This window comes from Vanacampus margaritifer, chromosome 17, assembly GCF_051991255.1.
Source record: "Vanacampus margaritifer isolate UIUO_Vmar chromosome 17, RoL_Vmar_1.0, whole genome shotgun sequence".
Lineage (NCBI taxonomy): Eukaryota > Metazoa > Chordata > Actinopteri > Syngnathiformes > Syngnathidae > Vanacampus > Vanacampus margaritifer.
Window position 1 is genome coordinate 16,782,607 of NC_135448.1, and position 27,283 is coordinate 16,809,889.

General features: G+C 38.1%; 1 protein-coding gene across 1 annotated transcript; it reads right to left on the minus strand.

The window, feature by feature from the left end:
- Positions 1-8,950: 8,950 nt before the first annotated feature.
- Positions 8,951-27,283, minus strand: lpcat1 (lysophosphatidylcholine acyltransferase 1). The gene is made up of 14 exons (XM_077548327.1): positions 27,015-27,283; positions 18,538-18,677; positions 16,167-16,381; positions 15,968-16,080; positions 15,839-15,899; positions 14,454-14,512; positions 12,417-12,451; positions 12,201-12,255; positions 12,050-12,132; positions 11,849-11,974; positions 10,606-10,753; positions 9,482-9,580; positions 9,260-9,401; positions 8,951-9,154 (listed from the first exon to the last, which is right to left on the minus strand). The coding sequence occupies exons 1-14, from the start codon at positions 27,099-27,101 to the stop codon at positions 9,021-9,023; spliced, it is 1,497 nt and encodes a 498-aa protein (XP_077404453.1). The 5' UTR covers positions 27,102-27,283; the 3' UTR covers positions 8,951-9,020.

The following is a 27,283-nucleotide window of genomic DNA, read 5'->3' on the forward strand; positions in this document are numbered from 1 at the left end:
TCGAGTATTTAATCATTACATGTTTACTCTGGGATATACAAGAGCCAGCAGGACCAAACAAGCATAACTTCTGTTTTCTTTTCATTAAAATTCAAGGTAACAAATACAATGAAAACAGCAGAAGCCCCAGAAATGAGCCCTGTGGAACACCACATGAAAGTGGGGGCGGTGCAGAACTCCGAGCAACCAGCGCTAACACAAAAATTTCTGTCAGCCAAATAGGATCTAAAGTCTAATCCATTCAAGAGTAATGTTACAGCAGTTTACAATCATATTATACTTAATATCAAATTTTTGCGGTACTTGTACTTTGATAGCTAAGTGTAAAAGTTTTGAGAATCACTGCATTATAGTATACTGTATTGTTTTGTTTTGTTTTTTGGAGGGGGGGGGTGGCATCAACAAACCTTGATTTTTAAAAGTATTTATATACTGTATATATTTTTTTATTTTAAATGCTGCTTAACTCATTCACTCCCAGCCATTTTCACTGAAGCAACCCCCTTCGCTCCCACTCCCGGCTGTTTGACTGGATTTTGACTGATTTTGCAAGGCCCACAGAATACTGTGTTCTATTGCTATAAAAAACATGGAACCCAGCAAAGGAAAGATTGGCGTCTCTTATTTCATCAGGGAAAAAAAAGTATATTTGTATCTGTTTCCGTTTTTGCAGAAATTAGCATTAGAATACAGCTAAGGTTCATCAATATTCACATTCCTGGTGGAAACACTGTCAAAAAGAGCTTTTTTGCAACATGGCCCTGGAAGATCTCTTATACTCTGCTGCCACCTGCTGGTCGTTTTTTGTAATAACTATCATTGCTTTAATTCACTTTTTCATGTCAGAAGCTGCGTCAAAGCCGTTAAATGCTATTGCATTAAAAAAAAAAAAAAACATCAAATTAGTTTAGGCACTTCATAATTCTTTATGGCCTCCTTTTGTTTTTATGTGTCCTGTACTCTCAAAGTGACATATTCTCCCGTTTAAATCCTAATTCCAAGATTAACATTTTTGTACAATCCTACTAAATTGTTATGATTTTATGCTGGATACTAAGAAAATAAAAGCAAAAAAAAAAAGATGTGTATGTTTCTATATACATCGCTTTTAAGCTCATGATTAGGTTCTATTAAAATGATTCATCGTTGCTTTTTATCGTGACATGAAAATATGAGGTAATTACCATACAGTATTTACATTTTCAAATTGCGTAGTGAGTGAGCCTCATTTGCATATTACCTCATTATCATGCCGTAGGAGGCTGGTGAGACTCCACAGGGCAACTTGTTGTTCCTGATAAGAATGATGAGTGTAAAAGCAAGTTCAACAGTTTGACAGTTCGTTTTTTTTTTTCTTCACCATCAAAGGATTATCCCACTTTGCCAATTTGGCGTCAAACCGAACTCGGCTCACCAAATCCAAAGTTTGCATTGAGCGAGAAGAAACTTCCTTTGTCTGGAAGCATCAAGAGCTTTGGCACCGTCAAACACCTCGGCACGTCTGCGGCCGCCATCTCTTTGTCGAGCATTAAAAATGTTAATTGGAATTTTTTTTTTTTTTAAAGGAAAGAAAATATCGCATTACCGTCCCACCTCCTCTAGTCACAGGCTGTCAAAATGCAATATTCCAAATTAGATTGTATTTGGATAATCTTTTGAACTGTAATGGGTTTCCAGCCAGCGGGCATATTACTATTGGCACATCATTATTAAACAAAAGTGACACAGAACCATCACTTTGCAGGCGGCGCCTGATAAACGTTCGACACCGTGCAAATAATATTAGTTCTGCTTCCAGAGTCACCGGCTTATCTCTGCATGCTATATTGGGTTCATATCCCCGTCTGCCGGCGAGGGCCTTCTGACAGAAGTGTCTACATTTATGAGTAGCCCGTATGTGCTCGTTTGAATCGGCTGCCGGGTGCGCGTACCACGTACACTCGTGTGTCGCGCATTAACGCTTTTATATGTAAATGGGGTGTTTGTGCGCGCACGTGGGCGGCTCGGATAGTCTCGGGCATGCGCCTTCTCGCGTGCGTGCGGGGGGGGAAAAAAAAAAGAAGTCGACATTCATATGTAAATGAGCGTGTGCGTTCGCGGCCGTATATGCAGACGCGACCCATATCACGGCATAATGAGATCCGCCACTGTTGGTTACCCTCAGACGGAGGTAATTACGGCCGCACTGGAGGCGGCGCCGACGCTAGCGTATTTACGCGGGCCTCAATCCCACTGACAGGCCGGCGGTCCGTTTGGCAACGGGACGGCAAGGGGGAGGCGGCAAATGGGATGTGATCAATTGGAGCGGCATCCGCTTTCTAATCAGCATCGCCAAACCTGTTATGTGGTTCGACAGCAGGCGCGGACACAATGTGCGGGATGTTGTCATTGCAACAAAAAAAAGTGATTAACCACGTTGACCAAAAGTGACCAAAAAGCGGATTCTTTATTGAAACGGGACAAAACCTGCTTGAGGTGGATTAGTGTTTTTTTTTTCTCTTACGACCAATCCATATTACATGTTCCTTTGTATTCAATTGGAAAATAAAAATAAGGTATATTTGACTCACTGAGCCATTTTTAGCAGTAAAAAGTTCATATTTTGACCAGAATTAATTTGATAACTTCATTATTTTTTTTATGTAGGCTATGTTAGATATTATAACATTTTTAATACTTCATTTCATTTATTAACCATTGTTATATACTGTTAACATTTTAATTCTTTATATTAACCTTGTCGAAATGTTTTGTGGACGTGGATAGCAGGTGGTGTTGATCTCGGTATAATTTGGCCTTAAGCTGGGACATATTATTTAGTCTAAAAAATTCCTCCTCAGCGTTTTGTGCGAAAACACATTTAGTCCTTGAACAGAATCTGCCTCGAACATACGCCCACACCTGACTCTGTTTTCGCCATCGCTCATGGAAAAGTACCCAGAGAGTATGTTTTGTCTACAAATGAAAGAGAGGCGGTGGGTTTTAACTATAAGAAGCCATTTTACACGCGGAAGAGACACATTCGGCGCTCTGAATTCCACCTGTTAAGTGATGAATTGGAGACTGTCACGATGTCCAGAGATCTCTGTTATTAAAATCATTTTTGCAAAGGTGTTTTTTCTTACATTAAATCTGTCTTCAAGTTTTGGAACACGCAAAGAGGACAAATAATTGTATTCCTCTTTCAGCTACAAATAACTTTAACAGCACATTTTTTTTCCCACTTACCGTCAACTGAAGATGACATCACATGTGCTGAGGAAGTAGGTAGCGACCAATCATGGCTCAGTTTGCTGATGATTGGTTACCTACTTCAGTCGACAGCAAGTGAACATTTTTTTTAAGTTATTTGTAATTAATTTGATAACTGCATTATTTTTCATTTAAAAAAAGAATACCTTTAAAAAAAATTGTTTTACTGAAAATGACATCACGTGCTGAGAAGTAGGTAACGACCAATCATAGCTCACCTGTTTTCAAGGTTTGGTCAGCAGACTGAGCCATGATTGGTCGTTACCTACTTCCTCATCACATGTGATGTCATCTTCAGTCGACGGCACGTGGAAAAATGTGTTTTTAAAGGTCTTAATTGTACCTGAAAAATAATGAAGTTATCAAATTAATTCTGGACAAAATATTAACTTTTTACTGCTGAAAAGAGCTCAATGAGTCGAGGGATTTAAAAAAAAAAAATTATTAATTCTTTACAGTGAACGCTTGTAATTTGCATGGGATAGGGACCAAGTCCCGCCTCCCATAAAGATTCATAATCACCTATAGATGCTACAAGATTGTTATGATTGTGTTTTGGGTTGGGGCCATTGTGTTATCATATTGGTGTAATATTCTTATGCAGTTACTATGTCTCTTATGATGTGTTGTTATAATTATACCTGTCAGGGGGTCATTATGTTATAGATATATTATGTTAATGCAAAACTATGTTCCTTATGTTCCTAATGTGGTCAGTTGCTATGTGCCTATGTTAGTCATTTTTATTTAGTAGTTTATATGCAGTTGCTATGCCTACAGAATTCATTCAATCATCTTCAAACTTTGGGTGTTTTAGCAGAAAAAAAATATATTTTTATTATTATTAAACAATTTACAAAATTAATGAAAATAAACAGAGGATGGTGTTCCAAATAAATGACACGGACATTCAGTATTTGTATCCAAGGTTACGGTATCTCATCCCCGTGTTGACCATTTTTCATTACCATCCTTTTTGCGCACGTTACTCTTCGTCTCCCGCAGGAAAGCCATCAGCCACCCGCCATCTAAAAGATCCCGCTCTTCGTGACAAGCTCTCCATCGTGTTTGCACTCGCGTAATCCCTCCATCCAAGTTAAGTTGTGATTTATATTCTTGCTACTCGCCTTGAACCTTTCAACCACCATCTTACCCGGTTTGCGTCGCTCCGTCTCCGCCTGCTTGTTTCCGAGGGCTAATAGACTTTGTAGACCCAACAATGTCACTTTAATGCTGTGAGGTCTTTGACGAAAAGTGTGAGCTTAAATGCAACGTGCAGTAGCCGAGCGCGGTAAAAAAGAATGAATGTCTTGCATAAGTAATAGAACATGCGGCACGTATCCATTTTCGTCATTTTTTTATTCACCTTTTGAATGGTTCTTAGTCAGTGATTCTCAAATTGTGGGCTCCCCCTAGTGGTGCATAAAAGAATCACTTCCCAAGTGCCTACAGTTCAGTTGTATTTAACTTAACTCATTCACTGCCATTGACGGCTATAGACGTCAAAAATTCATTGGAACTATTTCTATTAGTTAAACATTTTTTTTCCACTTTTGTTAACAAGAGTATGAAAACTTTTGAGAATTTTTTTATTGTACATTTAGAACAGATATAAAATGTGTGATTAATCGTGAGTTTACTAGTGAAGTCATGCGATTAATTATGATCAGAAGTTTTCTTTCTTTTTTATTCATTCACTGCTATTGACGGCTAGAAACGTCCAAAATTAATTTAAACTATTTCTACTAGTTTAATATTTTTTTCCACTTTTGTTAACAAGAGTATGAAAAGTCAAGTCATGCGATTAATTACAATTAAAAATGTTAATAGCCTGTCGCCCTTAATTTTTAATAATCTTTTTTTTTATGAATTTAGGGCAGTGAATGAGTTAATGTTTTTTTTATTGTACATTTAGAACAGATATAAAATGTGTGATTAATCGTGAGTTTACTAGTGAAGTCATGCGATTAATTATGATCAGAAGTTTTCTTTCTTTTTTATTCATTCACTGCCATTGACGGCTAGAAACGTCCAAAATTAATTTAAACTATTTCTACTAGTTTAATATTTTTTTCCACTTTTGTTAACAAGAGTATGAAAAGTCAAGTCATGCGATTAATTACAATTAAAAATGTTAATAACCTGTCGCCCCTAATTTTTAATAATCTTTTTTTTTATGAATTTAGGGCTGTGAATGAGTTAATGTAAGCTTTCAAAAAAAAAACTTAATAATTACTTTTTCATGCAATAAATTATAATTTATACATTATTTAAATAGTGTATTTTAATTAACAGTAGTAGTAATAGTGTTAAAGGAGCTTACAAAATATTAAATATACTTTTTAGGAATGAAAACTCATTTTTGAGGCTGAGGCTTTTCCAGGTTCCATACTGTACCCCCCCAACCACCCACCCACCCTTTAAAGGGGCAAGAACTTAAGCCTTGTTTTTTTCTTCCACTCCCTTATTTTTTTTTATTATTTTTTTTTATTTAATCTGAGAAACTTGGAGCACTAAAAGGCAACCCACCAGGCTTCCTTTTGTGTCTCCCTCAAATTGTGAAATCTGTAAAAGTGATTGCATTTTAAGTCGAAGAGTATTTCAATAGCATGGTCCATTTGTTTTCAGCCTCTCACTGACGATGGCAGTACTCGCTAGATTGTTATTGGTTACTTGTAAAAAAAAATTTTTTTTAAAAAAGTATGTAATATGGATGTTCATTTTCAGTGCTGTTTTGTATCATGTCAAAGAAATGAACAGGATGGGGGATGAATATGAAAAAAAAAGAGCTGCTTGCACCCTGAAAATATGTAAAGTGAATGTAAAGTGACTCAGGATAAGGAGAGGCATCATTTCTCCCGACACTTACATCACTCCGTTTTTGGGAACAGGCTGCCGCTTACAAAAACCCCTCGCAGGATAAATCGCAATGTTGTCTGCGGTGTGAGGCCAAAAGGCCAAAGAAGAGTGCAAAAAACTCCACAGGCGATGCGGAGATTCGACTCGGAACTGGGATGATGGAGTTACTACCAAAACAACATAAAGTCAAAGTTGACTTTTGACTTTGGCTACGGGCACAAATAGCATGCGGTTGTCGAAGTTGTCCGAAAACGCCTTACAGGTTTTATAAAGTCCTGCAAAACTTGTGATTGCAACGCGGCTTACCCATTGGCTTAGCAGTTGAGGTCCTTAACGACCTTGAGGGCTGTGGGGAACGGATCCGGTTGTCATTTTAAAACTAATACAGTGGTGCCTTGAGATACAATGTTTTGTGAAAAAAAAAAAATTTAAATGATGAAAAAGTGCACTTTAACTTACAGTAATGACATAATTGAATATAATGTAAGACTTTCCTTCTGTTTTGGGGGCGTACTTATGGCCATATTACGCCTCTGAGTCGCAGTATCATTAGTCATTCTTTACAGAGGATAAGGAATATATGTCTAGCTACATGTTTTTGCTCTGTTATTTATATTCAAATATCTGTTTGTTTTTATGGAACCGAGAAAGAATGGGGACCCAATATACACCAATGCTATTCATTAGCCACTTTTGGTGTTTTTTTTTGCGTCGTTTGCTAGCATTTAGCTAAAGTGACTTTTCTAAGATAATGCTATGTAATTGTTGTAGCCCTCCCGTTCTAATGTTTAATCATTAAAAAAAAAAAAACACACACATAATTCAATGTTTTTATTAATTGACAAACGAAAAAGGCCAACAGAAAAAAGTTGAATTGAAGTTTTTTGTTTTATTTAGATTTTACAAATGGGTCAATTTTACCCACAACATAAAAGGAGGGTTAAATATAATGCGGAGTTGTTTTATGGTTTTACAGTTCAGTTTATTTTTTTAAATTAAAAACATTTTTTCTAAAGAATTGTCCACTAACTACTATATAAAAATAAATAAAAACTCGTCACTTGCTCTTCCACTAGAGGGCAGAAGGCACAATTAAGGTGTTTGGCTTTTGTACAATAGAATTTGATCAAGTGAGATCCTTATTTCAGTAGTTATAATCTTTTGTGACTTTGTTTATTGATGTTCTGTGAGATTTCTGTCATGTGAAATCTTGCCTTAATAAAAGCTGTGAAGTTGCATTCTGCACATGACATGTTTGCGCGGTCGCACCCTCAAACCAGAGTTTGCCTTGCAAAACTGACACACTGACCGCAAAAGAGTCCGCCTTGTTGCCATGGTAACCACATCAGCCACATAACTATGACAACACGCTGGCTCACATAAACATGCATAATTATGCCCCCTTTCATTTTGTCATTTTGTGCCATGAAACAATTCCCAAGCACTGATTGACTGGACAGGTTCATAAGAGCTAGCGGGTGACCCTTTGACCTCGCAATTACCACAGACTCATCAGCGGGATCGCGATCCGAGTCCTGTTTACCGCTGGGTCGACTCGCCGAATACTGTGAACACAATCCAGCACTTCCTTTTGCGTTGGGCTGCAGGCGGCGTCTTTTATTGCAGATTCCTTTGAGGCAGGAGTATCTGAGGGAGACTCCAGAGAGGCGCTTGCTCGCTGAGCAATTTATATGTTCTCATCAAAGCGTCTTCTTTAGACCCTCAAGGCAGGTCTTAATTGTTCGACGTGATATCTGCACCCCGCCCGCCACTCACCCCCCCCCCCCCCCCTTTTCCCACTCGCTTGCCTTACTTTTCGCTGTTTTCGTCTCCCTCCTGCCTCCCACCAACCCTCCCTGCAGCTATTAGGAATTGGATTTGGAGCAGAACGATCCATTTAGTAAACCCCCCCCCCCCCCACCCCCCGAATTCTATCCCCCTCGCCCCGCTCTCACCAGCTTCCACACCTCCTCTTGTAGGCTTCTCTCATCAAAGCCAAGGCTTAATCTGTCTATTTTTACCTGGAGGAATGAAAGGAAGGGGATGAGGTAATGCTTTTCCTGTCCATCAGGTGGGCAGTCGTGCGCGCCTGGTGTTGCGTATGATTTAGAGAGCTAGCGCCACCATGTGGACTCCAATGGAAACGAGCTGATTCACGAGAGGACTGGAAAAATGGTGACGTCACTTAGTGGAAAAACATAGCGTACATTTAAAACATTTTGTTAATAAAACAAACTTGATTTTGTGTGTGTGTGGGAGAAACATCGGACATTGAAACTCATTTTTTAATATTCCAAATACAAATTTGCATTGGAGTCACGATACAAAATCCATTAAAAATAATAATAATAATAATAAAAGTTGGCTTCACAAAATAGTGAACCTACCAGAAGAAAAAAATAAAATGTCTAATAGTAATAAAATAATTTGACCAGTTGTGACTGGACTCTCCGTATCCACTTAAACACAGCTAAGACATTGTAACACCAACGAGTCACATGACACTCGGGAGCGAAAGCACTAACCGTGCATTTACCCACTTTTGTTGCCAGGGGTCAAGTTATTACATCATTCACTGCTAGCCCAGCTGAAATGGATTTTTTGACTTATATAGTGTCAATGAATGGTATGTTGAACCCTCGTATCCTGAGATAAGTTTATTATGTTAAGCAGAAAAGTCGCACATGAGTCTAAAAATAAATAATGGTGTGTAGACAAATCTGAGAGAGACAGAAAAGTATGCACAGTGCTTCCGATACATCCAGAAAGCCTTCCGGGCCACTTGTTTGTATTTCCATTCAGTGTTTATTATCCCCCCCCCCCTCCCTTTGCTGTAAAGGCACTTATGTGGCAGAGCTGCTGCATCCCATAGCAAGGAAGAGAAGATAAATGTTTGAAAATTGTTGCTTTCAGTTGTCTTTGTCGTGGCTCTGACCGTTGCAAGGGTTGGGTCGGCCGATACCGAATTTGCCTGGGTGGTCTTTAAAGTCAAGGTGGTCGTGGACAAAGTGTGGATGCCGCTCTATGAAATGATGAAGTTGGTCTGGACAAGGAAAGTGGAGAGCGGGTCTCACAGGTTGTCCTTGTATGATCAACACCATCAATAGAAATGCGCTTTTCCCATTCAAAATGGAAGCATTTTTCTTACCATATGTGATTTTGCCGGTGTCTGGTCCATCCAGCTTCATAAAAAACTGCGATAATTCAACTTCTTTCACCCCCAAGATTATTTCCAATGTGGAGGCCAGCTCGTCCTGGTGGACCTCGCCGCTGTCCTCGTTCTCGTACATCTGCGCGCGAAAGCGAGCTCTTTGTTTAATGCGGTACATAAAAGACGTTTTGAAGCACAAAATGGTGAACGTGCTTTTACCTCGAAGGCCAGCTTGAGGGTCTCCATTGACCTTGAGGGTCGGTTAATAGTGGACAACGCAATGATGAAGTGTCTGATGTCTACGTGTCCCTCTTCATCCTGGACAAAATAAACATCTCGCATAAAAGGATTGCGCAAACAAATGGTCGACAAAATGCTACATTGTGTAAAGAGGGCATATTTATGCAAAATTTACTTTATCTTGCTTTTTATTTTCACTTTATGCACATTTTATGTACAATAGTGTGAACTTTGACAACTGCGAATATTCCTTCTCTTTCTGCACTCTCTGACACTGAAAGCGCCACTGCCACCTACTGTAGTGGATGTGCAATTGCACTTAATTCTATTACAGCAAAAAATAAATAAAAAATCCTTGAGTTCATCCCCCGCGGTTCAATTACCAAATTACCCAGTGGTGTCTTAGCACAAGGTAAGCAGAGCTGCATCGTATTTTATTTTGCTGCGCAAAGGCAGTTTATCTGCTCATGAAGTTGTTGCTGTGGTGACTGTGCAGGGGGAGGGGGTTATTTATGTTTTGGCGACATTGACACAGTAGAATTAAGGACGAGTACCAATGCCAGGTATCGGTGTTGGGCTGATACCCAGTTTTATTTCAAGGTATCATATGGCGGAATCAGAAATTAGAAACTAGTATAAATTGAATGCAATTTTAAGGAATTTATTTATTATTAATACATTTTTATTTTTTATTTTTTTTTTATCAATCAGTCGTGGTTTTGGAACTTAGTATCGATTACTACTGAAGTACTCATACTGGTATCGGTATGAAAAACTGGTATTGACCATCCTAAGTACAGTAAAATAATTTCTCCATTAATTCAAATTTGTGCTCAGGAGGTTGCTCTTTTTTTTCAAATGTCCTATTTCTATTCCTTGCATTTTAACACGCAAGAAAAATTGTTACAGGAATGTTATTAAGACACCTGCGAACTGTTTTGAGTATAAACCAAAACGCTTATCACTCAAAATTCTTGCAATCTACAGAATCTCCACTAGAGGGAGCCATTTGTGTAGGAACAGAAAAATATGAGCAAGCTTAGGATAACTGTGCTTTTCTACACCACTGCAAATCCAATATGTATCAATAACTAATCAATTACCTTGACAAAGAGGCTGATTACTTCCTGGAGTGTATTTGTAACCGGCAGGTGAAGGAAGCATGCCAAGTCTTCTAAATTCAGCTGATGTCTTTGCAGCTTCCTGGCTCTGCTGGCCAGCTCCTTCAGCAGGCTGTCTGTGGTCTTCAGCCTGTCGTTACAAACAAGCGGAAGCCAAATTCATCAATGGTCGTGGAAATTGGTAAGTACACTCAACTAATGTTCAGTCTTGCGTTGTTGTGATTCTTCTGTGCCACCAGGAGATGTCAGTAACATCCTGACTCTAATCGCACCCACTCAATAAGCCCTCTGCTCTATAAAATTAAATACAAAAAAATTAATACAAATAGAACAAATATATATATATATGTATATTTAAAAAAAAGAGATTGAAAAAACAAAAATACATTTAAAAAAAATACATAAAAATAATTAAATAATCAATAAATAAAAACACTCTGCTCTCACATTTATTTCATGCTGAGGACGCGCTGCCAGGTCAAAATGTTATTCAAATGAGCTGGCGGTCCTGAGCATGTCTTGGGTTGGGCTCTGCTGTTGCAAACTGGCGAGACTTCCTTGTTCGCCCGCCCGCAGAACATTTTGTTTTGACAAAGCGTCTGCAGCATGAAATAAATAAATGTGAGAGCATAGTGTTTTTATTTATTGATTTATATTTAATTATATTTATATATTTATTTTCATTTATTTTAATATTTATTTTTATTATTGGTTTCATCTTTATAATTTATATTTTTATTTATTTATGAATATATTGTTTTTATTTCCATTTATATTTATTTTTATTATTCATTTTATTTTTGTAATTTATATTTATTTTTATTATTGGTTTCATCTTTATAATTTATATTTTTATTTATTTATTTATTTATGAATATATTGTTTTTATTTCCATTTATATTTATTTTTATTATTCATTTTATTTTTGTAATTTATATTTATTTTTATTATTGGTTTCATCTTTATAATTTATATTTTTATTTATTTATTTATTTATGAATATATTGTTTTTATTTCCATTTATATTTATTTTTATTATTCATTTTATTTTTGTAATTTTTATTTATTTATTTATGGATATATTGTTTTTATTTCCATTTATATACATTTTTGGTATTTAATTTTTGAATTAAATTTTTTTATATCCATTTTTTATTTTCACTTATTTATTGAGTCATTTATTTATTTTTTAATTTGGGCAGTTTTGTTCCTCCATACGACTCACCCCAGGCGGCGCACCAGCAGATTGAACTCCAGCAGGCTGCTGGGGTCTTGGATGCACAGGGGCCCCTCTGAAAAACTGATCTCCCGGTCCTCGAAGGACAGATCTGTGAGCGGCACCTCCAGCGCTCTGTCAAAAGGAAAGCCCGTGAAAGGTCATCAAAAACGCTTTTCAAAAGAATGGCCCGCATGTAAATACGCTCACTCGGCCATGACTTTTCGGACGTTGCTGGCGAACAGGGTCGGGTTTTCCTTCTCCTCGTCGGACGGCGTGTAAACCGGCAAGTACTGAGGACGCAGAATGTCAGCTGAGTAAAACAAGTCACCATCCAAATTCTTGCATCAAAAATTCTCACCTCGATCTCCATGGCATTGTGAGGTTGACACAGAGTGAGCCATAAGATCTTGAACCTGGGAGACAAAAATCAGGATCAAACAATACTATGGCCAGCTGGCTGCTCAGTGACCCAATGTCACATTCTTTTCCAGTCGGGTTCTAACAGCAGGAAGTCGACAGTGTGTGTGTGTGTGTGTGTACGATGGTGCTGTTTGTGTTGGTGTGTTCCACTCACGCTCCGGGCCCTTGCCACGTCCATGAAATTGTATCCTGCGGAAGGGAAGCGGAGAAAGGAAATGACAAACTTTTTCATCAAGGCTGTAGCAGAAAACTGTGCTGCTTTTGTGCGCGACTGTGTGGTTTTAACGGTGCGAGGGGAGGTTAGGGTGTGGAGGGCAGACGGGTCGCACTGATCTCCGGTTACACGGGGGCCCGCCTTGGACTCGGGCTGCTTAAATTGCACATAAAAATATATATGTATTTGTCAAGGCCGTCACTTGACTTATTTAATTATTTAACTTATTCACTGACATTGACGCCTATAAACGTTAAAAATTCATTTGAACTATTTCTATTAGTTTTCCATTTTTTTTACCATTTTTGTTAGCAAGAGTATGAAAACCTAGACATTTTTTTTTAATAACCTTTTTTTTTTTAAAGAATATTAAAAATTAGGGGCATCAGGCGATTAAACTCGCATACGTATATATATATATATATTTTTTTTTTTAAATTTATTTATATATATCTGTTCTAAATGTAAACAAAAAAAATCTTGGTTTTCATACTCATGTTAACAAAAGTGGGGAAAGAAATGAATAGTTCAAATGAATTTTTGACGTCTATAGCCGTCAATGGCAGTTAAAAAGTTAAGTGTCACTATAGAGAATTTTTTTTTTTTTTTTTAATGAGAAAGTCAACACTACACTGCAGGACTTTTAGCTTGGATAAATGTATTAATTTTTGCTGTATTGTGGACACAGGGAAATCAGAACTCCATCTGCCTGCAGCTCAACAGGATGAAAACATGTTGAGACGAGTATCAGCCAAAGCAGTTCATCACTAACAAGGTAACCACACAAGTATGATGAATACATGTCACGCCAATTATTCACTAAACACTAGTACAGTGGTGCCTTGAGATATGAGGTTAATGCATTCCGTGCACATGCTCTTAACTAGGGATCGGTGCGTATTGATACCAGGTATCGGTAATTGTGACGGTGGCCGATAAGACTCGATACTCATACGATTTCAAAAATGCTATATTGGGATATAAAGGTCTTTCTTTAAAATGATCTTGTCATTTTTTGGGGGTGGGGCAATTTTATAGATCAAAAGTATTAGTGGTATCGGTACTTGGTATCGGCATCAGTGGCTACTCAAGTTGAGTACCTGTCCTGTTATCGGTCTGGAAAAAAAAGTGGTATTGAACATCCCTACTCAGAACTCAAAACCAGTATCTCAAGTTGTCCTTCCCCATTGAAATGAATGGAAATGCCATTAATCCGTTCCAGCCTTCCCCCAAAAATGTGTAGTGTATCTTAAAACACAGTAATGGGATTACATTGAATGAAAACAATTAAAGACTTTGCGCATGATTGGCCACCAGGAGGCATAACAGTTACTTACACACACAAATCAATAAATGTACTACGATTTATTTCTTTAAACTGCTGTCGCTATGAATATTGTCATAATGTCTGTCTACCATATTTTGTTGCAATAAATGTGCTCAAATATCATTTGGTTGAAATGTTGCACCACTGCCACATAGATGCTAATTGTTAGCCACTCTATGGTATTACCCATTATGTGTTAGCATTAAGCTAGTGGTCAGGCAAATGTATGCGGTTTTAAATACAATTCTTTGTTTATGTTTAGTCGACGGAAAAAAAAAAAAATCTTTAAGGAGCCATTCTCGTATTAGACGTGTGTTTATCTAAATATAGCGGTTGAGATCAGAAAACTCGGGAAACTTTGAGGGAATCTGCCGGCTTAGCAAATCATGTATATTTCATGTGGTGAGGTGCATTTAGAGACGTGACACCTGTGTGCGTGCGTGCACACGCATGTGTGTGTGTGCGTATTCGTCCGAGAGACGAGTAAAGGAAGAAAGCGCCGGATGAAATTTCATCCGACCAGAACATGAAGTCATTCAACAAAAGTACACGTTAACGTGAGCGAAACCGTTACATCACAGTGTGCGTGTGCGTGTGCGTGTTGAGTCGAGTGCCAAGCTGGTCCTAAAGTTTCTGTTAATGATGTTTACCAGTTTGTTTTGGTATCGCAAAACCACTGGTTGCACCGGGAGTCCTGGGATGAAAGCACCTGGCCAAGCAGAGGATAAGAGGAAATGAGTCAGTTTTGCGGCGAGGCGCCACCGTCCGACGACGCACAGACAGAAAACACACCGGCAACAATGTACACCATCCAATACCCTGGTGGAATTAGCGACTGGAATAAATGGGGATTAGACCGAGCAGGGGGGGGGGGACAGCGGCTGACAGCTAAACGCGCTTGGACACAGGAAGTGAGGGGCTTACAATATGCTCGTAAATAAACTGTATGCCACGCTGTTACAATGAGACAAAAGATTAACACCGAGGGCACATATTACGGGAAATTGGATTTGGATTTTTGTTTGTGTACAACAGTTGGGTCTCTGGAGTGGCTATCAAGTGGGAAATTACAAAAAAAGGTTATTTAAGGTCAAATTGAATTTAAAAAAAACTATATAAAGGGTTCGAGTCATGATGAAGGCTTATTGCAGAGCTGGGCGAGTAATGATACCAGGTAGGGCGATATGGCCCAAAAATAAAATCTGGATTTTTACAGACATTCAGGACGATTTTGATTTTAATCGATTTTAACTCATTCACTGCCATTGACGGACGGCTATAAACGTCAAAAATTTGTTTAGTTTAACTTTTTTTGTTCTTCGTTTTTGTTAACAAGAGTATGAAAACCTAGGGAAAACAATCTTTATTGGACATTTAGAACAGATATCAAATTTGTGATTAATCGTGAGTTAACTAGTGAAGTCATGCTATTAATTACGATAAAAATAAAATAAAATAAAAACATTTATCGTAATTAATCGCATGACTTCAATAGTTAACTCACAATTAACCACAAATTTTATATCTGTTCTAAATGTGCAATTAAAAAAAAAAACCTAATACCAGGTATCAATATCATTATTTCAATGTGTGGGATACTTGCAACGGTGGCCGATACCAGTATCGGTTCAAATAAATTGTGCAACCACATATTTTGATTGGGATGTTTTCAGGCTACTGTATTTATTTATTTTTTATTTTTATTATTTTTATTTATTTTTTTATTGTTTATTTTTTAATTTATTATTTTTTTATTTATTCATTCATTCATATTCATTTTGTTGTGCGGTCTATATAAAATATGTATTTTATGAATAAATGGCAAAAAATAATAATAGAAATAGGCTCTTTTAGGGGGGTGCTATATTGTGATATATAGGTCTTTAAAATTTTCTGGCATTTGTTTAAATGTTCTCAATAATGTGGTATCAGTACTTAGTATCGGTGACTACTCGAGAATTGAGTACTTATACTGGTATTAATCGGAAAAGAAAAGTGTCAAACATCCCTAGTTTGCAGAAATAAAAGTACATACCCGCCTTGAATAAGATGAGGCTTGACCTGTTGGTGCATGTCCCCTCTGGAAATATCATAATCTAGATTCAAGAAAAAAAAATATATTTTCGCATTGAAAGTAACAAATGGAGTCAATTGGGTGCGTTACCTGAGGCCACTCCCCTCCAGAACGCGATCTCCTCTTGATCTCCTCGACAGTTTGCTTCCTGGAGTCCTGGTCCGAGCGGAACACAAAAACCGGTCTAATGTATTTGATCAGGGCTGAGTAGACAAAAATAAATAAATAAATAAATGGAAGTCATGACAAGGAAGTGCTAGACACAAACTAGGTCAACTATGTTACTCACTGCCCCAGACGGGAATGCTGCCACTCTCCCGTTTGGCGACGATGGAGCACATGGTGCGAGTGACGGGGATGGCGTCGAAGTAGGAGGAGTGCGGCGCCACGGTGATGATGGGGGCCTGGGAGGGCGCCACCCGTTCGCCTTTCACCTTGATCCGATGGAAACCCCCGCAAAACCACATGGCCCGCATGATGACGCGCAGGGAACGGTCGATGAATCTGGAAGGAAGGCAGCGAGCAGGCGACAGCGATGGTCATGCAAAACATGGCAGCCTCAACATTTAGAAACGTACGTTGTTGACATAATGCTTGAAGAGCAGTCCGCTGAGCGGGGAGCATTTGTGAAAAATGGCGGGGGGTGGGGGGGGGGGTTAAGTGTCTGGAGCCGTAAAACATTTGAATGAATTATGATGAAAGTAACGTGTTAGTCTAATGTAGTGAGAGCTAAAGCAGCACTAATTAGAAATGCGCCATAACAAAAAAAAATTGTAATGTAAATGTCCATTTTTTCATGCTTTGATCTTCATACATTTTTAGACTTTTCTGACTTTGGGACATTTTTGGCAATTTAATGGATAAATTATTATTTTATTTTCTGCCTCTCTTCTTGCTTTTTGGGACATTTTATGGCTATTTTTGGGGAAAAAAATTCTGCCTATCAGTTTGGTGATTTTTTTTGGGGGGTGGGGGGTAATTTTGTGGACATTTTATGGTCATTTTCAGGATTTTCTTCGTTTGTTTTTGGGCATTTTGTAGTTATTTTTAATTTTCAATTTTCGGCTTTTTGGGCAATACCAAAGACATTTTATTTTTCCTTTTCTTAAATAATTTTTTTCTGACTTTTTAGACAATTTTGTGGAAATACTAATTTTCATCATTTCTTTTTGTGTTTTTGGACATTTTATAGTTACATGTTAAACTTTTTCTGTTCTGCCTTTTTTTTTTAAATCAATGTTCTGACTTTTTGGCAACTCCAAAGACTTTATATAGGAATTTTCTGCCTGTCCTCTTTTGATTTTAAGGCATTTTATAGTTACTTTTTGAACTTTTTCTTTTCTGCCTTTTTGGTCATTCAATTCTTGATATTTTTATGGTAATGATCTGCTTTTCCTCTTCCTTTGTGGACATTTTATGGTCACTCTGGACATTTTTAGGTAATTTTTAAAAACGTTTTCATCTACCTTTCTCTTTTTCTTACAACTTAAAAAAATGGACTCTTAACTTTTTGAGGATACATATATATATATATATATATATATCTTTATTTTATTTTTTTATCTTAATCATTAATTCATTTAAATATATATATATATTTTTTTTAAACATGTAAAATATAAATATTAATTTCTACAAATTTTTTGGGCTTAAGATTACCAGCCCCTTCACTATACTGTTCTTTTTTAGCAGTATTTTCTTTGATAATATTACCTGATATTTTTAGCATGCTTGCTAACTTTATCATTAGCCAATGCACTGATCTTTAACTACATGGCTGAAATGAGCTAAATACATCAAATGAAAATGAATGCGTACTAAAAGCAGTAACCGCTCACGTTTTATTGAATACTAGGGGTGTTCCATACCACTTTTTTTTTTCATATGGAGTACTCAACTCTCGAGTACTACACCTCTTTGACTGCCAGACGTTTTCAGAAAAGGGATGCCATGGGTGCCAGCCGAGTTAAGCATTTTTGACTGATCTTTCAAGGTCCACAGAAAATTATGTGTTTGGACTATGGAAGCACACATACTGCCAAATGAAAGATTGGACTCTCATCTTTCATCAGAAAAAAAAGTTTGTTTCTACCTTATTCCGTTTTTCAGTAATCAACAATAGAAAATGGTTAGTTTCACCTGTTTTGAAAAAACGTATTTTAACGTCTTTGGCACTCCTCCATAGGATTTTACTAAACGTTATTTAATGTTTTTGGCAGTCAAAGAGATACTATACTACTACTTACTTCCAATGCTCAAGTGAATTCCTTTTTTGTTAAGCTCATTTTCCTCACATTACTTCCAAGTACTTTATACAATTTCTACATCTGACTTCTGTTAATGAAGTTTAGCATGCATGATCATTCTGACGCTGTTTTATCTTTCACTGCTTCGAAAGTCCCCATGACCCTTAAACAAAAATGTGGTGGAAACACAGGAAGTTCTCATGACTTGCCTGCTGCATTCAAAACACACACACTTGTGGCGTGTACACTTTCAGGATTGCAACCATTGTCATCACGTGGGAAATCTAAAAATCCATTTTCAGTAGACGTCAAATTTGAGAACGGCTTCAGTGATCACAACCCTTTTTTATTTTTATGTATATTGGGTCACATTAGGAAAAGAGTTTAATAGGCTGGAAGAGAAACGTTCCACACCTCCTCAAACGTGACCGCGGCTCAACAACGTATTCCGAGCGTCCCAGCGAGGCCGCGAAGGCGAAGGGCCACGCCAGCAGCATGAGGAAGGACACCAAAAGCAGCCGGACTGGAAACACCGTCACGGACATAAATCCAATCTATGGAGAAGAAAAAAAATGGAAAAGAGATGATGTTAGTAATACAACAAATTACGCTCGGGCAGTCACGCGGTCCATTTTGTAGTACAAAGACACGATTTGGCATTCTTCTGTACTCCCAAGGAGGATACACACATCGCATTAGTTGGGTTAAAAGGGAAACTGCAAACTCCCAATCGAATCCACACTGACAGTCACGCTTTTGTTCCGGGGCCAGTTTTTTAATGGGTTAATGCGGACGCTAATTAAGGCTGGAAACACGGCAACATTACGCAAGGGAAATAAGGATTTGATTTGGTTAGCTGTACAAATTCATTTAACATGGTACATTAATATGGTTGAGTTGTTCTCTACAATGCAACTGTCTCTCTTTTAATACAAATTAATTGCACTATTTGCATGACATGAGCTTAAAAATACAATACAAGTTGTATTTTACAATTGAAAAAAATGTGCAGATTTTCACAAGTTACTTCCTGTTAAAAGATTTCGATAGCTCTTAATGTGAAAAGGAAAAATGCACTCAGCTGTTACCGTCTTACAAATGCAATTGTGCCAACTAGTGGCAATTTTTTTTTTACCTTAACACACATCAATATCACACTCGTTTTTTACAGTACAGTACATCTTTTTAACTTTAACTCTAACTATTGTGAAATTACTGTATCAATGACTAAAAGATTTCACATTCGTTTCCACTCTTATGTTAACAAGAGTATGGAAATGTAGAAAAATGAATTTTATTGTACATTTAGAACAATTTGTGATTAATCATGAGTTAACTATTGAACTGGATTGATGGCTGGATGGATGGCTAGATGGATGGATGGCCGGCCAGATGGACGGATGGATGGATGGCTAGATGGATGGATGGATGGATGGATGGACGAACGGATGGACAGATGTTGGATGGATGGATGGATGGATGATGGCTAGATAGATAGATGGATGGCTAGATAGATAGATGATAGATAGATGGATGGCTAGATAGATGGTTGGATGGATGGATCGATGGATGGATGGATGATAGATAGATAGATAGATAGATAGATAGATAGATAGATAGATAGATAGATAGATAGATAGATAGATAGATAGATAGATAGATAGATAGATGGACGGATGAATGAATGGATGGCTAGATGGATGGATGATGGCTAGATAGATAGAAAGATGGATGGATGGCTAGATATATGGTTGGATGAAGGGATGAATGGATGGATGGAAGTGGATGGATGGATGGAGAGATAGATGGATGGATGGATGGCTAGATAGATGGTTGGATGGATGGATGGATGGCTAGATAGATAGATAGATAGATGGATAGATGGATAGATAGATGGATAGATGGATGGCTAGATAGATAGAAAGATGGATGGATGGATGGCTAGATGGATGGATGGATGGATGAACGGATGGACAGATGTTGGATGGATGGATGGATGGATGGACGAACGGATGGATGATGGCTAGATAGATAGAAAGATGGATGGATGGCTAGACATATGGTTGGCTGGATGGATGAAGGGATGAATGGATGGATGGATGTGGATGGATGGAGAGATAGATGGATGGATGGATGGCTAGATAGATGGTTGGATGGATGGATGGATGGCTAGATAGATAGATAGATAGATGGATAGATGGATAGATAGATGGATAGATGGATGGCTAGATAGATAGAAAGATGGATGGATGGATGGCTAGATGGATGGATGGATGGATGAACGGATGGACAGATGTTGGATGGATGGATGGATGGATGGACGAACGGATGGATGATGGCTAGATAGATAGAAAGATGGATGGATGGCTAGACATATGGTTGGATGGATGGATGAAGGGATGAATGGATGGATGGATGTGGATGGATGGAGAGATAGATGGATGGATGGATGGATGGCTAGATAGATGGTTGGATGGATGGATGGATGGATGGATGGCTAGATAGATAGATGGATGGAAGGATGGCTAGATGGATGGATAGATAGATAGATAGATAGATAGATAGATAGATAGATAGATAGATAGATGGCTGGAGGGACGGATAAAAGGATAGAATCTGCCAGCCTCATCTTGACTCCCTAATACGATACAAATAATTCAGATAGCAAAAGGAATAATTCAAATATACGTTGATGAATAATTGAGTTAAATGTGGTGAATCACAAGATGGAAGCCCTTAGCAAACATTACGCAAGCGGGAAACCACCCACTTGGGTCACATGCCACAAGCAACATGAAGGTCAGCCAGGCCAGAAACGAAGACGACGAGTCAGCCGACTCCGACGCCTTTCTTTTCCCTCGCCGTGTTCGGACACGTGGCGCTGGCGTGCAACGTACGGCCCCGCCCATGTGACATTTGAAAGCCATTCCCGCCTTGTCCCCACCTCGCTTGGATCTCTTCTTCCGGCACCAGCACCTTGTCCACCTTCTGGCCCGCTGGCCGCTAATCTCCCGTCTCGGAGGAGTTTTCCCTCCAATCGGTCCGTCAGTCATCGTGTCTGTTTGCTCCCCAGCTGCCGCCTTCATTTTTTACGCCTCGCTGCTACTTTGCATCCACGCGCATTTTGCCGCCTCTCCGGGGAATCGTAGCTTCCCCGGCGCTATCCCTTCCTCCTCGATCCCTCTCCGAAAGGGGCCCAGGTGCACGCCGCGTGGCTGTATTAATAAATAAAGAGTTATGAGGCTGATTTATGATGCTCGACCTCCTCCTCCCTGCCCCCACTTGGGCCTGACGCTTCGTAGCTTAGCAAAATCCATCAGGGAGGATCCGCTGACATTTTCCTCAGGAGGGGGAGTGACAATGAGAGCAGGGGTGCGAGTGTTTGATGAAGGGGCCGCTTCATCAGACACTCAACAGCACTGCTCCTCCATCGCCTTTTTTTTTTTTTTTTTTTTACAATAAAATGCTTGATTCAATGGCACTATTCTAAACGCGACGTTATGATGAATGTAGTGTTTGTGGATTATCGGTTAAGCATCAAAATCAGGAGGCGGCCATTTTGCCAGTTGCTGTTGGCTGAAAATGACATCACAGGTGCTCATGTAACGACCCATCGCGGCTCACGGCTTGTGAAAGTAACATGACCCCAAACTCAGTTGATCCGTTGATTGGCCGTTACCGGAGCAACTGTGATGCCATTTTCCGTCGACAGCAAGTGGCAAAATGGCCGCCCCCCCCCCCGGAGATAGATAGAAATGGGTGGATTTTGCTACTGTTGCAAAAAAAAAATATTGGGAATTTTAAGAGATGCATACCGTTAACGAATACAATCTTTTCACATTGATTTTTACAATATTTCTGCCGTGTACTGTTTTATTCAGATTACTATTGATTTCAAAAAGTTGTCAAATTAGCATCTCTAATATGTAAACACAAAGAGTAAAGATTTAGCATTCTTTTTTTTTTTCTTCTTCTTTTTTTTTTTTGGAGACCTCAGTATTGTTCATTCGGTAATTTTACCGATTTGACATGTCATCATCACTGCGCTCTCTTTTTTTTTCATATATATTTTTTTTATTAATTTTTATTTTGTGTGTGGGTGTGTGTATTCATTAGTTCACCTAAAACCTATTTTTTAAAAAAAACATACCGTTCACCTAAACCGAACACTTCAGAACCCAGCCAGAGCCGTGAGGCCGTCAGGAGACCCGAGTAAGGACCAAAGAAAAGAAAGGAAAGTTTTCGCATTCTAATCTAATCTAATCTGTATATTATCTATATATATATATTATAATAATTATAATTAATTAATTAATTAATTAATTAATTAATTAATTAATTATAATTAATAATTATTATAATAAACAATTATAATATATTATAATATATATTATATATATATATTAATACTGTATATATACAGTATGTTAAGATTCCGTGGAGACAATTGAGTTTTCCATCCTTTTGTGGCAATAATGTTTTTGTGCATGTGCTTCGTAGGCTTCCTGAATTGTGTGTGACTCTCGCTAATGGAATGTCTCTATTGGGCGCGTATCACTGGCGTTTATCCACTGGCGTTTGTGGGAACTTGTAAACAGTTTTGTTTGTACCAGATGACAGCAGGCTGCCCGTAAATATGAGCTAAAGACGTTCTGCTTCGCATTTCTCGCTGCTGCCGTCTAATGTGGCGGTGAGCTGTGTTTTTCCACTTCAGACAAGCCAGTGTTTTACATAAACAAGCATGACTTTATACTTGCCTTGGGCTTTAAAAGCTACTGCGGAACCTCCAAAGACAAACAGAATCCGTTGCGGCAGTGGAGCTCAAACTTTTTGATACTACTTTTTTTTCAGACCCATACCAAGTACAAAGTACTGATGCGAAATTGCATCTTTGTGGGCATCTGTCAGACATTACGCCTTTAGCGCTCGATCGTAAAACACCCACAGAAGGCCAGGTATCGCACCGATACCTGGTAATGATACTCGCTCATCCCTAACAACAAGTCCACCAAAACAAACTCAATTTAAATACAACTTGGGTTTGCCATACCACTTACTTACTGTCCTGGGAAATACTGGAAATTAGGGCAGTGTACCGATACTAATTTCACAAGAGTTCAAATTGATTTTGAATTTTTGTTTTAATCAATTTGATTCATTTAAATCCGATCCAATATCGATTATGGAACATTAATTCTTAGGATATGATAAAAACACACACATTCAACTCTAAATTAAATTATGCAGAGGCAGTAACTGGTAAAATTATTATTATTATTATTATTATTATTATTTTGGTTAAAGAAAGGTAACATGTTACACAAACATTGACATCTGCAAGGATGAAATGAAAATGATATTTATAATTCAATAATTGTAAATCGCCGGCGTCAGGCCCAAACCTCGTAATTGACAATTTGGCAAATTTCACATATTTTCTCAAAAATCGATTTTTGGTCAGTCCACACGTATGGTGTCAATTTTACACATTTTTGACTGGAAGTGTTATGTCTTTTTTTGTTGTTGTTGCAACATTAATAGTTGAACAAATATGATGTTTTTGGGCTCTCCTGAAAAGTGACGAGTTTTGGCCAAACACCAGCAAAAATAAATAAAAAAAGAGTCTTCATTGTTTTAAAGTGCAATAAGTCAAGTCTTTAGTAAATGTAAGAAAATACTTTATAAATTAAAATGAGATTTCCTTGTACATTTATGGAAAAAAAATACATAAAAAAAAAGATGTAGGGTTTTACAAATCTTCTTTGTCGCGATCAATTGGCGACCACTTAAAGCGCCACAAAAATGAACGTGTGGAAACGTGGTAGAAAAACAACAAAATAAGAAGCGCCGCTGTTATTATGAAGGTGCAGGCCTATAAACAATATCCCGCTCAAGTCCTGACTTGTTGAAATAACTTAACACGGGCGTAATGTGTGTGTTAAGACAACTCTTTCTCACTCTTAAGTGACAATATAGACTAATACCAAAAAAAACAACAAGAAAAAGAAACATGTGGAAGTTTGCCGAGTTACACGGAGTTGTCGCGTGTCATCAAACATGACATAGTGAGAGTCCTGTATGATGAACATGCACATTTTTCCCACTGGTTCTTTGTTGTAAGCAGAAATCTAGAGCAAGCGGGTCAGGAAGCAGACAGCACACAGACAGTAGAGCTCATTCCAGCTGAGTCACGCATTTCTTGCCAGCTCCAAAAAAAAAAAAAAAAAATCGGTGGCGCCAAATGTCACCATTTCACATTTTTATACCCGAGGGTTAAGCCACGCGAATGTACTTGAAAACTGGTCGCACGGCCCAGATAGCTTGCATGGTATTTTTCAACTCAGTATTTTTGTGTATTTTTACTATTTTCTATTCAAAATGTGTGCTGCCATAATATGTAAATGTGTGTAACCGGTTCTTTTCCCCTCATTGTCAGAGAGCGGATCTAGTTCCCCCTCACGTGTGTGTGTGTGTGTGTGTGTGTGTGTGTGTGTGTGTGTGTGTGTGTGTACATATGTAGGTAAAGTTGTGTCAGCTGTTTGCGCTGGTATTTGCCTCGGAAGCAGATGGCTGACAGGTTGTTGTTTTTTTATGTCGAAGAGAGCAGGAATGTCGAATTGTCGAGCCGGCTGACAAAAAAATGGCGTAATAGTTTTACAATGCTGTGGCATGTGTAAAGAAAATCTTTGGCATGTGCGTTTGTTACTACCTCATGTTGATCTGTCGTTTTCACTGGGATTCCACCATTACTGGAAATTCTGGCTTGAAAAAAATACTTTGCAAATAGTTTTCTTGTGCATGAATTTGGTGCATTCATATAAAAAAAAAATCGATTTTGTTTATATTTAAATTGACATGAATTTATCGCATGACTACAACAAGGATATAAGAATAAAAAATATATTAAAAATAGCCATCCAACCACTTTTCTGTACCACTAATCTTATGATTATCGCATGCTGCAATTTCACTTGAAAGACATGAAACAGATGATGTCATCTGGTTCATTTACATAAGTCATCTTAACTTGACATTATAATGGAGGAAATTACAATGCTGACAATAAGGTTGTTTTTACTGAGCTTTTGCTCTTGGCATGTTTTGGGCGGAATAAAAAAGCAGGCAGCAAAAAACTTTTGAGTACCGAGTAAATTTCTGCAAAAAGTTGTTGAAAAAGAAGATCAAATCAAGAGAGAAAATTTAAATATTGATCAATTGACTTGTTATTTTTTTTATGGCCCGTACGATTTTAACAAAAGCCATTGATCGATTCATGACGGAGCTTTTAAAAATGTCCGCTCGCCCCACCCATCGCTACGCTAGATTTAGGACGGAAGCGCAGCTGTTCATCAGTGGAACCCTTGCGAGGCTTCAGGCTCATGTTTGCTTCACTGCCACCAGTCGTCATATACGAGAGCACAATAAATAGATTTATCGCTTTCACCATTTGGCGACAATTGCACCATTTGGTGAGAAGCTGTCACAAGAACAAGGCCACGTTGCAGCACAGGCTTGCAAAGTTGTGCAGAACAAGGTTGGCAAATTTGCATCAACTTGCTAATAACAAACAGTTCTTGGCTGGATATTTGGTTTCATGTGGACGCTGGATATAAAAGTCTACACACCCCTATTCAAATGTCAGGTTTGAATAAATATTTTAAAAAAAAATAATGCAAGACTAATATAACCTGGACAACTCCATTAAAAAATAAAAGGGAAAGGAAAAATAACAGATGTGGTTGCACAAGTCTACACACCCTCTTATAACTGGGCACGTTAGAATGAACCAATCACATTCAAACGCAGGTTAAATGGAAGTCTAGACAACCTCTCTGATTAACCCCAAATAAAGTTCAGCAGTTCTAGTGGGCTTTTCCGGACCTTTTTTGTAGTCACATCTTAACTCATTCATTGCCATAAATTAATTTGAACTATTTCTATTAGTTTAACATTGTTTTCTACTTTTGTTAACAAGAGTAAGAAAACCTAGAACTTTTTTTTCCATTAATTAACTAGTGAAGTCATGCAATTAATTACAATAAAAAATTGTAATCACCTGAAGTCCCTAATTGTTTAAAAAAAAATGAAAAGAAAAGATTATTAAAAATTAGGGGCGTCAGGCAATTAATATTTGTAATCGTAATTAATCGCATGACTTCACTAGTTGACTCACGATTAATCACAAATTTTATGTCTGTTAAAATGTACAATATATTTTTCTCTCTCTAGGTTTTCATACTCTTGTTAACAAAAGTAAAAAAAAGAAAAGGTAAACTAATAGAAATAGCTAAAATGATTTTTGGACGTCTATAGCCGTCAATGGCAGTGAATGAGTTAAAGCACAAGCCATGGCATCAGAGCGATCTCGTTGTTCAAAGGTTACGCTAATCAGGAGAAAGGTACAAACAATTTCCCAAGGCATTAAATACATAAGCCTGATATGAATAAAGAAAAGTGACAACCCCCCCACAATCTTTCTAATTGCCTGTAGATGCCACAAGACTCACAGCTTTTGTCTAAATGAAGCTCCTCACCTCAGTTCACCATAGTTCCTCGGCAGCAAGATGCCACATGACGGCAGCAAAGCACTACTTTTGTCTATAAGAAGCACCTCAACTCACTTCAACATAGTTCCTAGGCGCCAAGTATCCACAAGTTGTTGTATAATATTTTTGTTTAGTTGCACATACTGTCAAATGCGTTTTGACAACCTTGTTTTTAAAAAAAAAAGCATATTAAAGGCCGATTATGCAGTTATTGTATTAAAAACGTATCGACTGAAATGATGGGTGTCTGTGTGTAAAGACATAAAGTAATAATAATGAAGTCGTTCTAAACTTCATGTGCATTGTTGAAACAAAAATGCATCGTATAACCAAATCGTGTCTTACCTTTATTTTGTCTGCCGTGCTGAATTTTAATGTATGAACGAAAGGGTTCCTGCCCCATCTGGAGGGGCGCGTGCCCGACGAGTTCATCGCTGCTCGCGTAAGCCAACAAAAAAAAAAAGTGCACAAAAATAACGTTGCAAATGGGGTGTATCTTAGTCTAAAGTCGATGTTTGGTGTTGTGCGTGAAGCGTGTCAACGTCTCGGGTTCTTTCGTCGGACAAGAAAGGAGCGCGAAGGGAGCGGAGAGTTGCGCGTGTGCGGCTCGTGTG

Bases quoted from the DNA above. Each gene is read 5' to 3' on its own strand.
- lpcat1 (XM_077548327.1), bottom strand. From the start codon at position 27,101: ATGAACTCGTCGGGCACGCGCCCCTCCAGATGGGGCAGGAACCCTTTC. The intron at 14,513-15,838 runs GTATGTACTTTT...CTGCTTGGCCAG, and splicing joins CCTCATCTTATTCAAGGCGG to GTGCTTTCATCCCAGGACTC. The intron at 12,452-14,453 runs GTAAACATCATT...TCCCTTCCGCAG, and splicing joins TGCGATACCAAAACAAACTG to GATACAATTTCATGGACGTG.